The sequence below is a fragment of the Trichechus manatus genome, unplaced genomic scaffold (assembly GCF_000243295.1).
Source record: "Trichechus manatus latirostris isolate Lorelei unplaced genomic scaffold, TriManLat1.0 scaffold00085, whole genome shotgun sequence".
NCBI classification, from domain to species: domain Eukaryota; kingdom Metazoa; phylum Chordata; class Mammalia; order Sirenia; family Trichechidae; genus Trichechus; species Trichechus manatus.
The window spans coordinates 9,198,686-9,214,443 of NW_004444021.1; the positions used below are offsets into that span (position 1 = coordinate 9,198,686).

Here is a 15,758-nt window from a genome sequence, read left to right on the forward strand (position 1 = left end):
AGCTTGGACTTCTTCCTTCAGTACTACCGGTTCTTGATCATATCCTACCTCCTAAAATGGTTGGATGTGGACCAGTTCTTTTTGGTACAGTGACTGTGTATTCCTTCTATCTTCTTCTTTTTTTTTCTTTCCATTTTTTATTCTACTTTAGATAAAGGTTTACAGAACAAAGTAGTTTCTCATTAAACAGTTAGTACACATATTGTTTTATGACGTTGGTTAACAATCCCATGACATGACACTGAATCCCATGACACTTATCCTTTCTCAACCTTGGGTTCCCTATTACCAACTTTCCTGTCCCCTCCTGCCTTCTAGTCCTTGTCCCTGGGCTGTTGTGCCCCTTTAGTCTCGTTTTGTTTTATGAGCCTGTCTAGTCTTTGGCTCAGGAATGACTTCATTACAAGGTAAAAGGGTATCTGAGGGCCATACTCTTGGGGTTTCTCCAGTCTCCGTCATGCCAATAAGTCTGGTCTTTTTTTGTGAGTTAGAATTTTTTCTTCATTTTTCTCCAGCTCTGTCTGGGACCATCTATTGTGATCCCTGACAGAGCAGTCAGTGGTGGTAGCCGGGTACCATCTAGTTGTACCGGACTGAGTCTGGTGGAGAACGTGGTAGTTGTAGTCCGTTAGTCCTTTGGACTAATCTTTCCCTTGTGTCTTGTTTTCTTCATTCTTCCTTTCTCCTAAAGGGATGAGACCAGTCCTTCCATCTTATTTTGATGCTTCATGGGTCGTTCAGTATTTTGCCTGTAGAGTCCTTCAACATTGTAACTTGAGGCTTGAATTTTTTCTTTTGTTCTTTCAGCTTGAGAAATGCTCAGCATGTTCTTCCCTCTTGGTTTTCTAACTCCTGGTCTCTGCCCATTTCATTATAATACTTTGTCTTCTTGAGCCGGACTTTTAAATCTTTGGTTCAGCTCTTTTACTTCATCATTTCTTCCATTCGTTTTAGCTACTGTATGTTCAAGAGCAAGTTTCAGAGTTTCTTCTGACATCCATTTTGGTCTTTTCTTTCTTTCTTGTCTTTTTAATGACCTTTGCTTTCTTCATGTTTGATGTCATTCCACAGCTCTTCTGGTCTTCAGTCTTTAGTGTTCAGTGCATCAAATCTGTTCTTGAGATAGTCTCTGAATTCAGGTGGGATATACTCAGGGTCGTACTTTGGCTCTCGTGGACTTGTTTTAATTTTCTTCAGCTTCAACTTGAACTTGCGTATGAGCAATTGACGGTCTGTTCCACAGTCAGCCTCTGGCCTTGTCCTGACTGATAATATTGAGCTTCTCTATCGTCTCTTTCCACATATGTAGTCAGTTTGCTTCCTGTATAGTCCATCTGGTGAGGTCCATGTGTGTAGTCACTGTTTACATTTTTGAAGAAAAGTATTTTCAATGAATACGTTGTTAGTCTATTGCAAAATTCTATCATGCAATCTCGGGTATCATTTCTATCACCAAGGCCATGTTTTCCAGCTACTGATCATTCTTTGTTTCCAAGTTTCATATTCCAGTGATCAGTAATTATCGGTGCATTTTGATTGCATTTTTGATCAGTTTCAGACTGCAAAAGTTGTGTAAAATTCTTCAATTTCCGCATCTTTGACATTAGTGATTGCGGATAAATTTGAATAATGTCATATTAACTGGTCTTCCTTGTAGACTTATGGATATTATCCTATCACTGATAGCACTGTACTTCAGAATAGATCTTGAAATGTTCTTTTTGAAAATGAATGTAATTCCATTCCTCTTCAGTTTGTTGTTCCTGTCCTAGTAGACCATATGGTTGTCCAAATCAGAATGGCCAATACCAGTTCATTTCAGCTCACTGATGCTTAGGATATCGATGTTTATGCATTCCATTTCAGTTTTTGACTATTTCCTAGATTATAGTTTGTGCATTCCATGTTCCAATTATTAGTGAAAGTTTACGGCTGTTTCTTCTCATTTTGAATTGCACCACATCAAAAAATGAAGGTCCTGAAAGCTTTATTCCATCTGCTTCATTAAGATCAACTCTGCTTTGATGAGGCAGCTCTTTCCCAGTCATATTTTGAGTGCCTTCCAACCTGAGGGGCTCATCTTCTGGTACTGTATCAATGTTCAGCTGCTATTCAGAAGGTTTTCACTGGCCAGTTTTTTTCAGAAGTAGTGTGCCAGGTCCTTCTTCCTAGTCTGTCTTAGTCTGGAAGTTCTGCTGAAACCTGTCCACCATGGGTGACCCTGTTGGTATTTGAAGTACTCGTAACAGAGCTTCCAGCATCACAGCAATACGCAAGCCACCATAGTACGACAGACTGACAGATGAGTGGTGAAGTTGTCTATTAAGCAGCTAATTTTATTACCCTAAATTGCAAATCCAAATTTTAGGCCTTTTGCATGGCTCTGTAAAGATGTGAAGGCCTCTGTGCAGTAAAGAAACCCAGTGGTGTGCCTTTTAAGACCAGCTGATGGGCAGACTATCAGTTGAAGGTCCTCAATTCTTTGAGGGTCTCCTGCTGCCATGGTAGCTGAGGATTTTTTTATTGTATTTATTCTTTTAAATACCTTTACTGATAATGTATTTCACATACCATAAGCTGAGGTGGTATTTGATCCCCAGTTTGTCTGTTACGGAGCACTGATTCTTTACCAGAGTGTGTATAAATAGAGTTGATTAAAATAATCACCAACAATTAATGAAGCAGTGCCAGGGATGTTTTGCAGATGAATGGACTTATATGTTAAAATCTAGATTCATGTTTTTCTTGCTGTACTTTGTTTCTGGGAAATTCAAGCTAAGGGCTCTCCACTGAGCCTAAACTCTGAACAAAACCTCTGATGCAGGAAGAACAGGGGAACTTGAGGTACTGGCATTATGGGTTGTGGCATGTGCATGCAGTTCCCACACAGAAGTGTTCTCTTTACCAGAAGAGCAAGCTTCAGATGTCATAGTGATGGGCATGGTATCTTTTTTATACCAATCAAAAACAAATTAACCGTAAGTACTGTAAAATTTTAAAATCCGATGACTTGGAGAAATTTCTTCCAAAGTCCGTTCTCTGAAACAGTTTAGCCCTTAACATCAATCTGGCCAGTACTACAACTATCTTGAATTTTTTTTTTTTTAATTGTTCATTGTGATGGTTAAGAGTGTGTGTCAACTTGGCTAGGCCATGATTCTCAGTGTTTATATGTAATCACTCCCATGATGAGATCTGCTGTGAGTAACCAATCAGTTGAAAGGGAGTTTCCTTGGGGGTGTGGCCTACATCCAAATATAAGCAGACTTCTGGCTTTTTGCTCGCTCTGGATCCTGTGGCTGCCTCCTGTTCCTCTGACCTCCACTTCTTGGGAGTTGAGCTATCAGCTTATCTGCCCATCTTGGGATTCATCGATCTTCACAGTCTGTGAGTGGAGCCCTGCTCTCTGACCTGCTGATCTTGGGTTCGCCAGCTCCTGCAGCTACGTGAACTGGGAGAAGCCTCTATCCTAATCCACAGACTTGGGACATTCCAGCCTCTGCAATTGGGTGAACTGTGTCTTTGATATGAATCTCTCTCTCTATATATATTTATATGCTTTACTGGTTTTGCTTCTCTAGAGAATCCAGCCTAAGACAATCAGTATTTTTCCTGTATACCTGAATATTTAGATGTTGTTGTTTGTGTTGTTGAGTCAATTCTGACTTATAGTGACTCTGTATGAAATTGCAGAACTTCACCCATAGGGTAAGGTTTAAAACCAAAAAAAACCTGTTGCCGTTGAGTTGATTCTGACTCGTAACGATCCTAAAGGACAGAGTAGAACTGCACCATAGGGTTTCCAAGGAACTCCTGGTGGATTCGAACTGCTGACCTTTTAGTTAGCAGCCGTAGCTCTTAACCACTACACTACCAGAGTTTCCCCATAGGATTTACAAGGCTGTAATCTTTACGGGAGCAGATCACCAGGTCTTTCGCTGAGGAGCCGCTGGTGGGTTCAAAACCCGACCTTTTAGTTAGTAAGAGCTGAGCACTTAACCATTGCATGACTCATACCAAACAACCAAACCCATTGCCGTTGAGTCCATTCCGACTCATAGTGACCCTACAGGACAGAGTGGAACTGCCCCATAGGGTTTCCGAGGAGTGGCTGGTGGATTCAAACTTCTGACGTTTTGGTTAGCAGCCAAACTCTTAACCACTACACCACCAGGGCTCTATCGTGCCACCAGGGCTACTCATTTAGCCATAGTGGAACCCTGATGGTGCAGTGGTTAAGAGCTCAGCTGCTAACAAAAAGGTTGGCAGTTTGAATCCACCAGCTGTTCCTTGGAAACCCTGTGGGGCTATGGGGCAGTTCTTCTGTGTCCCATAGGGTTGCTCTGAGTTGGAATTGACTTGATAGCAACAAATTTTGGTTTTAAAACCTTTAAGGAACCCTGGTGGTGCTCAAAGTGGTTAAGTGCTAGGCTGCTAGCCAAAAGGCTGGCAGTTTGAACCCATGAGCTACTCCATGAAAGAAAGACCTGGCTACCTGCTTCTGTAAAGATTAATACCTTGCAGTGGAGTCGACTCCGACTCATAGTGACCCTATAGGATAGAGTGGAGCTGTCCCATTAGAGTTTCCAAGGAGCAGCTAGTGGATTAGAACTACCGACTTTTGATTAGTACCTGAGCTCTTAACCACTGAGTCATCAAGGCTCCTGGTAAAGATTACAGCCTAGGAAACCGTATGAGGCCGTTCTGTTCTGTCCTGTAGGGTCGCTATGAGTTGGAATTGACTTGATGGCACACAGCAATAATGAACTAATTTTAAATTTTATTATCCTTTAATAACTTCAATAGCCCCTAACCGTTGACATAAAAATGATAGTATATACAGATTCTACAAGAATGACATGTAGACTTTTTAAAAAATAAAAATGCAATTTGAGTTAGTCTTTTTGTAATTTAATAAGAAATTATTGAAATGATTTTTGGGCATGGCAGTGGGATCCAGTTCCAGGATCTTCTGATTTAGAGAGAACTCTGTAACTATAAATAGGACCAGCACAGGAAACCTTGTCCTTTGGGCCCTGTGGATTTGAGCTGCTGCCCATTTTTAAATACTTTCATTTTAAATAGTGAATTAGATGATCGGAAAGAGAGCTCATTAATTTTCTCTGTTTCTAGTACTGGAACCATGATATTTCCACAGAAATATTTTAAATCCTGTACAAAAGTATGATGGGAAAAGCCATATTTCATGATGGCTAGTGTATGGGAGTCCTGGTGAATTAGTTTCATTGATTGATAATCACCATATGTTTGCTGTCCTACAGAAAGACTGTCCTTCCCCTTGCTGTCTTTTAACTCAGGCTTGAGTGTCTTAGAGGCAAATAACTACTGCCAGTTGTTTAATGCAAGTGCTTGAAAGAGTTAACCTCTTTTTACAAATCTAAACTCATTTCGCTTCCTTAAGGCTATTGATGGCATATTCTCTCCAGTTAATGAAAAACTCACTGTAACTGATTTAAAAAATGAATGATTTTCTCTACTTCTTTTTAATATCATTCTAAAAGTTTTGGTATTTTTGCAAGGAAATAATTATTATGCCCCCATAGGTGCTCATTTTACTGCCAGAGATTTCTTGCCTTGCGTAATGTATACCATAGAATCTATACCATAGCTTCTTTGAGTCACATGATAACCTGATGGGATCAGTCCTGGTAACTGGACTAAGGAATAATAAGGGTAGAAGTAATGATAGTAGTAATAGCAAATACTTGTACTTACTGTGTGCCAAGCATTGGTCTAAGTGCTTTATGTATCATAATCCCCCAACTGCCCTGTAAGTACTTTTGTTATCCTCATTTGCAGGTGAGGAAACTGAGGCACAGGAAGTTTAAGTATCTTGGCCAGGAACTTGAAGCCAGGCAGTATGGCACGAGGGCTCTTGCTGTTATCTACTACAGCCTACTGCCTTTATGGAAGGAAATAACCATAATAGCGGAATTAGAATGAAAATATTTTAAATACAGCACCTCTACAATTTACTGTGTGCAGTCACGTTTCCTTCAGCTGTTGTTTTAGTAAAGCCATAAATTGAAGATGTAGCTGTTCAGGTCAGGTTAGTCTCAATTATTTAAATCTAAAATTTCCGGTATGACAGAGAAGATGAAGTACCTTATAAGAAAGCCCTGTTTTTTTAAACCGTTTTCTCTGGGCTTTATTTTTAGCGCTTCTGTGTTCTCGGTAGATGTTGATTGTGTATTGTTTAGTGCAGGGAAACCATGACTTCTACATTATTACTGTTTGAAATATGTTGGTGTCTTGCACATGGCAAACACATGGCTCAGTTCTTATGCCCATCTTATGCCTGTGTGTAAATTTCTCTGCATCTGGAGGAAATCTGAAGTTTTATGGGCAAGAGTAACTAATCATCCTGCCAAAAACTGGAAAATAGTTGGTTGTATCCCTGCCAAGGTGCTTCAGAATTACCCCTAACACGCCGCCTCCCCACACACAAAGAGATAAAAGAGCTATACAAATCTAATAAACAAACTGATAAAATGTTTGTTTCGTCCCTTAAATGTAACATTAGTTTTTTCCAGGTATGTCTTCTAACTTTACTTTTTATATGCTAGTAGTCCATCTATTTAGTATCTTTTTGATGAGTTTGACGGTGTGTGCTTTTCCCCCTGGCATGCTTATGCAGACATGCTCCTCTGCCATCTTGTAGTCAGTGTCATTTCAGGAAGGTCTCAGATTTCATGATTTAATTCTCTTTGCATTATAGAAAAAAATTCTTTGGGTATTAAGTGAATTTTCCTTTCTCCTGGGACTGAAGCAAAGTTACTCTAGGTCCATCATCATGTATAATGCATCAGCTGCCTTAATGGTGTTAAGATTGCAAGTAGCCTTAACTGTAGCCTGAAGAAAATACATTGGTCCATTACCAGCTTGTACAGGTCAGGTATCTTAGTGCTGGGAGTCAGGAAAAATGAAAAGTGACAGCTGTTGTCAGCATGAGTTCCGTTTCTAAGCTCTCTTTATAATCTATTTGAGTAGAAAGTCCCCTTTATTTTCTTTCTGGTGTAAGATTTTTTTCTTCAATGAAGTCTCTAAAGGGTTATTTCATCTGTTAATTTTCAAGATGTTATCCATAAACTTAAAAGATATGCAGCTCAGCCATAAATTAAAAGAAAAATCAAAGTAGCACTAACTAACGATGTTTCTATGTATGGAACCAATTAACTATTTCACAATAGAATATCTTTTCTCTGTTAATTCTAATTATAGAATAAATCTTTTCATTATATAACGTCTCATTAAATTCTACTGTTGCAAGTTTTTTGAAATCAGAGTGAACTATTAGAATAATTTTGATTGAAGTAGAAGCTGTGAAAGTTGTTTTGACAAGCGTTAACTGTTTTTAAGCAAAAAATGTAAATTCTTCCATCATGTCCAAAATTAGCCTATTTTCTTGTTCCTTTGTATTTAAAAAAATTTATTTTCAGTGAATAAGTGGCTGTGATAAAAATAAGAATGGGTAATGAAAACCAGAGAAATAAGTACCATATTTACTTTAAGTATTTAGTCTACTAACTCTGTATCAGCATGTCTGTTTCATTTCTAACATGTTTTTTTTCATGACTTCTCTCTTCTATTTTGGTCGAACTTGTCAGAGTTGTTTTTTTTTTTTTTTAGTAAGTGTTTTCAAAGTACCAGCTTTCCTTTCTTTATTAATGCTTTCCAATAATTTCTGCTTTAATATTTTTTTTTACATTTCATTACTGTATTTCTTCAATAATGCCTTATTTTAATGGGTACAGTGCTTTTACTTGGCATCAGTTATAGGTTGGTTTGGAAACAGTTCAGTATTATACCTCCAGCTGATTTGATTACAGATCTCTCCATTCCTTTGGGGTGACTGCTAACAGGGGACAGGTTCCATTCTGTTCCAATTTGTGTTGCTGTACCTGTCCATACAGCAACACAGACTGTAGCTCCACTAGCTAATACAGCATTACCATATTTGTCATGGAAATCAGGTGCACGTTTCTGGTGGCTCTGCCTCGCTATTGTTTGCTGCATGGTTCGATCTTGAAGATGACGTAGTGAGTTTTTGGCCATGGGAAGCATCATTTAGAAGTAAATAGAATTGCCGCAACTGCAACTGCTGGCTAGGTGCAATTCGCGTCTGGTACCCTTGCAAAGAGCTCTGAAAAACAACATCTAATTTCTGCTTTAATCTTTGTAATTTCCTTCTGGTTTTTCATTTGACTGTTGTTCTTTCTTTAGCTCTCTGAGTTAAATGTTTATTAGTTATCCATCTTCTTTTCTATAAGTATCTATGGATGAAAATTTACTCTTAAGTACCATTTTAACAGCATCCCATGAGTTCTGATATGTAGAAATATTTTTGTGGTCCAGTTATGTATATATTTTTTTCTCTAATTTACACTATGACTTTTATATGACTTGTAAATTATTTAAGTTTTTAAAAATAATTTTAAATAGTTAAAAAGTCTATATTAAACATTTTTTAAATTTCAAAACATAAAAGCATCTTTTATTGTGTTTTAGGTAAAGTTTATAGGGCAAATTAGTTTCTCATTAAAAATTTTATACTAATTGTTTTATGACGTTGGTTGTAGTCCCCACAAAGTGTCAGCACTCACCCCTTTCCCTTTATACCCCAGGTTCCCTGTGTCCATTCCTCCAGGTTTCCTGTTCCTTCCTTGCTTCTCATCTTTGCTTTTGGGTAGGTGTTGTCCATTTGGTCTCGTATACTTGATTGAACTAAGAAGCATGTTCTGCACGTGTGTTGTTGTTTGTTTTATAGGCTTGTCTGAGGATCGACTGCTAACCAAAAGGTCGGCAGTTCGAAACCACCAGCAGCTTCGTGGGAGAAAGATGTGGCAGTCTGCTTCTGTAGAGATATACAGCCTTGGAAACCTTATGGGGTCACTGATTCGGAATCGACTCCACGGCAGTGGGTTTTTTTTTTTTTGTCTAATCTTTGGCTGAAAAGTGGATTTTGGAGTGGCTTCAGTTCTGAGTTAGCAGGATGTCTGGGGGCTATAGTCTTGCAGGCTCTTGTAGTCTCTGTCAGACCAGTAAGTCTGGTCTTTTTTTTCTTTGTGAATTTGAATTTTATTCTACATTTTTCTCCTGCTCTGTCTGGGACCCTCTATTGTGATCTCCCTCAGAGGGATCAGTGGTGGTAGCTGGGCACCATCTAGTTCTTCTTGGCTCAGGCTGGTGGGAGCTGTGATTCATGTGGTCCATTAGTCCTTTGGACTAATATTTTCCTTGTGTCTTTGGTTTTCTTCATTCTCTGTTGCTCCGGATGGGGTGGGACCAGTAGATGTTATTTTAGATGGCTGCTGGCAAGCTCTTAAGACTGCAGACACTACTCACCAAAGTGCAATGTAGAACGTTCTTTCTATGAACTATGTGATTCCAGTTGACCTAGGTGTCTCCCAATACTGTGATTCCCAGCCCTTGGCCTCCTTCACTCAGTCCCTCAAGGTATGTGGATGTGTCTAGGAAGCTACTATGGCTTTGCGTTGGTCAAGTTGTGCTGCCTTTCCCTATACTGTGTGTTGTCTTCCCCTTCACCAAAGTTAATACTTGTCTACTATCTAGTTAGTGTTTTCTCCTCCCCTCCTTTTCTCTCCCTTGTAACCATCAAATATTGTTTTTTTCTGTGTTTAAACCTTTTCTTGGTTTTTTATGATAGTAGTCTCATGCAATATTTGTCTTTTTGTGAATTTTGTGATTAACTTATTTCACTCGGCATAATGCTCTCCAGATTCATGCATGTTGTGAGATGTTTTGTGGATTCATCATTGTTCTTTATCATTGTGTAGTATTCCAGTGTGTGTATGTACCATAATTTGTTTATCCATTCATCTATTGATGGATACTTAGGTTATTTCCATCTTTTTGCTATTGTGAATAATGCTGCAGTGAACATGGGTGTACATACGTCTGTTTGTTTGATGGCTCTTATTTCTCTGGAATATAGTCCATGAGTGGGATTGCTGGATCGAATGTTATTTCTATTTCTTGCTTTTTAAGGAAGCATCATATTGTTTTCCATAGTGATTGTACTGTTTTACATTCCCACCAGTAGTGCATAAGAGTTCCAGTCTCCCCACAACCTCTTCAGCACTTGTTATTTTCTGTTTTTCAGATTAGTGCCGGTTATGTCAAGGTGAGATGGTACTCAGTGTAGTTTTGATTTGTATTTCTCTAATGGTTAATGATCACAAATGTTTCTTCTTGTGTCAGCTGCCCTGATGTCTTCTTTGGTGAAGTGTCTGTTTATATCCTTTGGCCGTTTTTAATTCTATTATTTTTCATTTTGTTATTGAGGTGTTGAAATATTCTGTAGATTTTAGAGATTAGACCCTTGTCAGATATGTCATAGCCAAAAATTTTTTCCAGTTGGTAGGTTCTCTTTTTACTCTTCTGGTTAAGTTTTTTTTTGATGAGCATAAGTATTTAATTTTTAGGATCCCCAGTTATCTAGTTTCTCTTCTGGTGTTTGTGCATTGTTAGTTATGTTTTGTGTTGTACTTATGCCATAAATGAGGGCCCCTAATGTTGTCCCTATTTTTAATCCCATAATCTTTATTGTTTTAGGTTTTATAGTTAGGTCTTTGATTATTTTGAGTTAGTTTTTGTGTAAGGTGTGAGGTATGGGTCCTGCTCCATTTTTTTATAGATGGACATCCGGTCTTGCCAGCACCATTTGCTAAAAAGACTGTCTTTTCCCCATTTAATGAACTTAGGCCTTTGTCAAAGATCAGCTGACCATAGCTGGATGGATTTACATCTTGGTTCTTGATTTTGTTCCATTGCTCGATGTGTCTGTTGTTGTACCAGTACCAGGCTGTTTTGACTACTGTGGCTGTATAGTAGGTACTGATATAGTAGTGCGAGGCCTACTACTTTGTTCTTTTTCTTCATCAATGCTTTACTTATCTGGGGCCTCTTTTCTTTCCATATAAAGTTGGTGATTGGTTTTTCCATCTCGTTTAAGAATGCTGTTGGTATTTGGATTGGATTGCATTATATCTGTAGATTGCTTTGGGTAGGATGGACGTTTTCACAATGTTGAGGCTTCCTATCCATGAGCATGGTATGTTTTTCCATTTATGTAGGTCTCTCTTGGTTTCTTGCAATAGTGTTTTGTATTTTTCTTGTATAGGTCTTTTCCGTCCCTAGTAAAATTTATTCCTAAGTATTTTTATCTTTTTAGGGGCTTATAATGTTATTGTATTCCTTATTTCCTTTTTGAGGTTTGCTTTGTTGATGTTTAGAAATCAAACTAATGTTTGTATGTTGATCTTAAAAGTATCCTTCTACTCTGCTCTATTAGTTACAGTAGTTTTCTTGTGGAATCTTTGGGGTCCTCTATGTATAGGATCATATCTGTGAATAGGGCATAGTTTTACTTCTTCCTTTCCAATTTGGATGCACTTTACTTTTTTTTCTGGCCTTATTGCTCTAGCTAGGATTTCCAGCACAGTGTTAAATAGGAATGGTGATAAAGGGCATCCTTGTCTTGTTCCTATTCTCAGGGGGAATGCTTTCAGCCTCTCTCTGTTGAGAATGATGTTGGCTGTCTGTTTTGCATAGATGTCCTTTATTATGTTGAGGAATTTCCCTTCTAATCCTATTTTATTGAGAGATTTTATTAGTAATGGATGATGGACCTTATCAAATGACTTTTCTGGGTAGATTGAAATGATCACGTGCTTCTTTTCTTATATTCTATTTATGTGGTGCATTACACTGATTGATTTTCTAATGTTGAACCATCCTTGCATACCTGGTATGAATCCCACTTAGTTGTGGTGTATTATTATTTTTTTTGATATGATGTTGCTGAATTCTGTTGACTATAATTTTGTTGAGAATTTTTGCATTATATTAATGAGAGATATTTGTCCAAATTTTTTTTTTTTTTTTGTGGTACCTTTGCCTGGCTTTTGTATAAGGGTTATGCTGGCTTCATAGAATGAATTTGGGAGTAGTTTTTCCTTTCCTGTGCTCTGAAATAGTTTGAGTAGTACTGATGTGAACTCTTCTCTGTATGTTTGGTAGAATTCTCCAGTGAAACCACCCAGGCCAAGGCTTTTTTTTTGGTTGGGAGTTTTTCAGTCTCTTCTCTTGTTACAGGTCTGTTCAGATTTTCTGTCTCAGCTTGTGTTAGTTTATGTAGGTAGTGTGTCTCTAGGGATTTGTCTATTTCCTCTAAGTTCTCAAATTTTTTGCAGTATGGTAGAGCCCTGGTGTCATAGTGATTAAGAGCTTGGCTGCTAACCAAAAGGTTGTTAGTTCAAATCTAGCAGCCACTCCTTGGAAACACTATGGGGCAGTTGTACTCTGTCCTTTAGGGTGGCTATGAGTTGAAATCGACTTACGGCAATGAGTGTTCTGTTATGATAAGTAAAAATGGTGTAGAGGAGGTTTCTGACCTTTTCTCTCTTCACCAGGGGGAAGGAGAATCAAGATCAACAGCCCAAGGCTGATTCCTATGAGGCATAGGTCAGACTTGTCTCCTCTCTCCACCATCTTTACCAATTCTGACACCAACCGTCCTTCTCATGGCATTCTCTACTTCTCTGCTGGGTTCAATAATTCATTGCAGTAGCCACACAGAACTCACAGACTATACTCATGATTATGGGTTTATTAGGGAGGTAACAGGTTACAGTTAAGTTTCAGATACACTCAGGATACAGTTCTTCCATCAGGACAGTCTCCTCCCAGCCATGCTCACAGACAGGCCTCTACCTGGCACTGTGCCTCTGCCCTGCTCAGGCAAGTGTTACAAAGGTCTTTGAGCTCTGCTGATAAGTACCCGGAGGTACCCGGAGGCACCCCACTCCACCAATAAGCCTCAGCCCGAAGGTGCTCAGCTCTAGCTCCGTGGGTTGGCAAACCTAGATCCACCAAGTGCCCGGAGGCACCCTACTCTGCCAGGAAGCCTCCTGTCCACTGGCACTCAGTTTTCTCACTCCATGGGCTGGGAAGCCCACCACACTGTCTCCTGCCAATCTCTCTTGTTGACATTTGTTTACCACCACTTCTTGCTATCTTCAGTGTTACAGCTCTCTCTATCTCTCTCTGTCTGTCTCCTGGTTCCAGGAGGGTCTCAACGCAGGGATCCCAGGTCCAAAGGATGTGCTCCACACCTGGTTCTCCTTCCTTGGAAGTGATGGGATCCTTTCTCTTCCCTGGAACTGGCTCTCTTTTAAGCCTAATGGAATGGCAAAACTGACCAGTCCCCTTGGTGGGCCACAGTTACGTTATTTGCACAGTTCCACCCAATCACTCGGGTGGGAGTTTAAGCCCATGGTGAGAAAGGCCACACAAAAATGGTCCATTGTATTGCAGATACTTTTTATTTCAGTTGGGTCTGTTGTAATGTCTCCCATCTCATTTCTTAATTGGATTATTTGCTTTCTTTCCTTTTTTTCTTTTGTCAGTTTGGCAAATGATTTGTCGATTTTGTTGATCTTTTCTAAGAACCAACTTTTGGCCTTGTTGATTCTTCCTATTGTTTTTCTGTTCTCTATTTCATTTATTTCTGCTCTAATCTTTATTGTTTCCTTTCTTCTGGTTGCTGCGGGCTTCTTTTGCTGTTCTCTTTCTATTTGTTCAAGATGTAGGACTAATGCTTTGAATTTAGCCTGTTGTTCTTTATTGATGTGTGCATTTATTGCTATAAATTAACCTCTGAGCACTGCCTTTGTTGTGTCCCAAAGGCCCAAAGGTTTTGGTATGATGTGTTTTTATTCTCATTTAATTTTAGGAATTTTTTTTTATTATCTCTTTGATTTTTTGTATTACCTAGTTGTTTTTAAGCAAGGCATTATTCAGTGTCCATGTGTTTGGGTTTTTTTTTTTTTTTTTTCCTTTGCTCTTCCTGTTATTGATTTAAGCACTTTTATTGTTTGTTTTCAATTTTATTTTTTTGTGGTCAGTAAATGAAGTGTATATAATATTGATTTTTTGGAAATTGGTCTAGGATTTTAAAAAAATGATAACCTTTGATTTAAAAAAAAAAAAAAGGATTTAGTATTATAGAACCTTAAGGGACTTTAGAGGTCACCAATCCAACTCCCTCCTTGATTTTACAGGGAAATAAGTAACAGAAATTGCAAATGACCAACCTATGCCTGTGGAAAAACTTGCTAAAAAAAAGAAAAGACTTTCATGTTTGGCATCACTTTTTATCAGGTAAAACCTTAAATACAGTTTGCCACCCTGAAGGACACTGAAAAGTTTCTCCTCAGTAAACTCTTTGTTTGTACTTATTAAATAGTCCTGGGCTAACTGAAAATCATCTGTGGAGGGGTACAGATGATTGCTGAATGCTAGTGTTGAGTTATTGAGTGCACATTGTTTAGGGCTCAAGGTAAACAAGGGAAGGGAGATGCTGCATTGGAATCTTGTGGCAGCTGGAAGTTTTCTGTTTATTCTTCCTCCCTCAGAAATGGAGCAGATGGGAGGATGATAGAATGGACATGAAATTAAAGGGGAATAAGTTCATGACAGAGGTGAAAAAAAATTCCTTTTTTTCCTTACCCTAGACCTTCATATAGTTACATTTTCTTTAAAACAAAAAAATAAAACAACAACAAAAATAATTTTTTCAAAATTTATTATTCCTTGAGTTTAGGGAGGCCCACATGTACTTTCTTTTTGTGTAACTGCCTTTTTTAACCAGTTATATTTCTTTCTGTTAATATTCAAATGTCAACTGCAGAATAAGGTTTTAGGTAATATGAATTAAAAAGTTCATACAGATCAACACATTTAAACTTCTGTTATTTGCAAAGAGATACAATAATGTAGTGGTTTCCTGCAAAGAGTTATAATTCTATGAGTTTGTAATTATATAGTCGTTGAATGGGGTCCACATTGATTTTCCATTCTCCCAATTTAGAACTGCATCTCAGAGAACCTGATAAGTACCCTGTTTGCCTTACAGTAATTTGTTGCTGAGGAGCATTTTGTGGGAACCTAAAATTTTTTTAGCAGTCTGATACGACATTTGTTACATTAATGGGCCTGTAATGATTACCCGACATCTGAAAGAATAATATCTCTTGCTCTTCTCTGGTTGAAAATAAGCAATTTGGGAGGCTCTCCTTGACTTAATAATAGAACTGAAGGTCAGAGTTTACCACATTATTTGTGTAAAATAATAATGAGAATTTTAAAATGAAGCTATAGAACAGTACATTGGTTAGCTGTAAGTAATTAAGATACTGTTTTTGCTGGTTGCTTTCAAGTCGATTCTAACTCATGACAACCCCATGTGTATCAAAGTAGAACTGTGTTCCATAGAGTTTTTAATGGCTGATTTTTTGAACGTAGATTGCCAGGCCTTTCTTCAGAGGTGCTCCTAAGTGGGCTTGAACTACCAACCTTTCAGTTAGCTGCAAAGTGCATTAACCGTTGTACCACCTGGGGACTCCAGTTAGGGTATGAGTTAATCTTATTAGATGAATGATGCTGTGGTAGACCCTTCCGTCTTATACTCCTGAGCCAAGCTTCTTAATGGCATAATCCTTGGATTAGGAATATAAAAATTTAGTTATCTATATTCAAAGAGATGAGAAGGCATTTTGACTTTATGATAGATAATGTGAAAACAGTTAGAGCATGTTCTGGAGGTGCCTGAGCTGACTCACAAGGAGATGGAGACTCTGAATATTCTTTACTTAAATAACACCTGTAAATACCATGTTTCACTATTGAAAGGGAGGGATAAGGAGAGGAACAGT

General features: G+C 38.4%; 2 protein-coding genes across 8 annotated transcripts in view; one reads left to right on the top strand and one right to left on the bottom strand.

The window, feature by feature from the left end:
- The window catches only part of ADAM22 (ADAM metallopeptidase domain 22), a 228,855-nt gene that overhangs the window by 116,764 nt on the left and 96,333 nt on the right, over positions 1–15,758 (top strand). The window contains exons 1-2 of one of the 7 annotated variants that reach the window (XM_023736070.1): positions 12,381–12,507; positions 14,106–14,205. The exons of 5 other annotated variants lie outside the window; for them this stretch is intronic. In XM_023736070.1, the coding sequence (XP_023591838.1) occupies positions 14,182–14,205 (24 nt within the window). In that variant the 5' untranslated portion in view covers positions 12,381–12,507; positions 14,106–14,181. Of the gene's footprint in view, positions 1–12,380; positions 12,508–13,912; positions 14,206–15,758 lie in introns of those variants that run through there. One more of the 7 variants, XM_023736071.1, reaches the window with a different exon arrangement.
- On the bottom strand, positions 3,349–8,198 carry LOC111821449 (cytochrome c oxidase subunit 7B, mitochondrial-like). Its single transcript, XM_023736080.1, has 2 exons — positions 7,882–8,198; positions 3,349–3,360 (listed from the first exon to the last, which is right to left on the bottom strand). The coding sequence occupies exons 1-2, from the start codon at positions 8,086–8,088 to the stop codon at positions 3,349–3,351; spliced, it is 219 nt and encodes a 72-aa protein (XP_023591848.1). The 5' UTR covers positions 8,089–8,198.

Coding starts and splice junctions, on each gene's coding strand:
- LOC111821449 (XM_023736080.1), bottom strand. CDS start 8,088: ATGATGCTTCCCATGGCCAAAAACTCACTACGTCATCTTCAAGATCGA.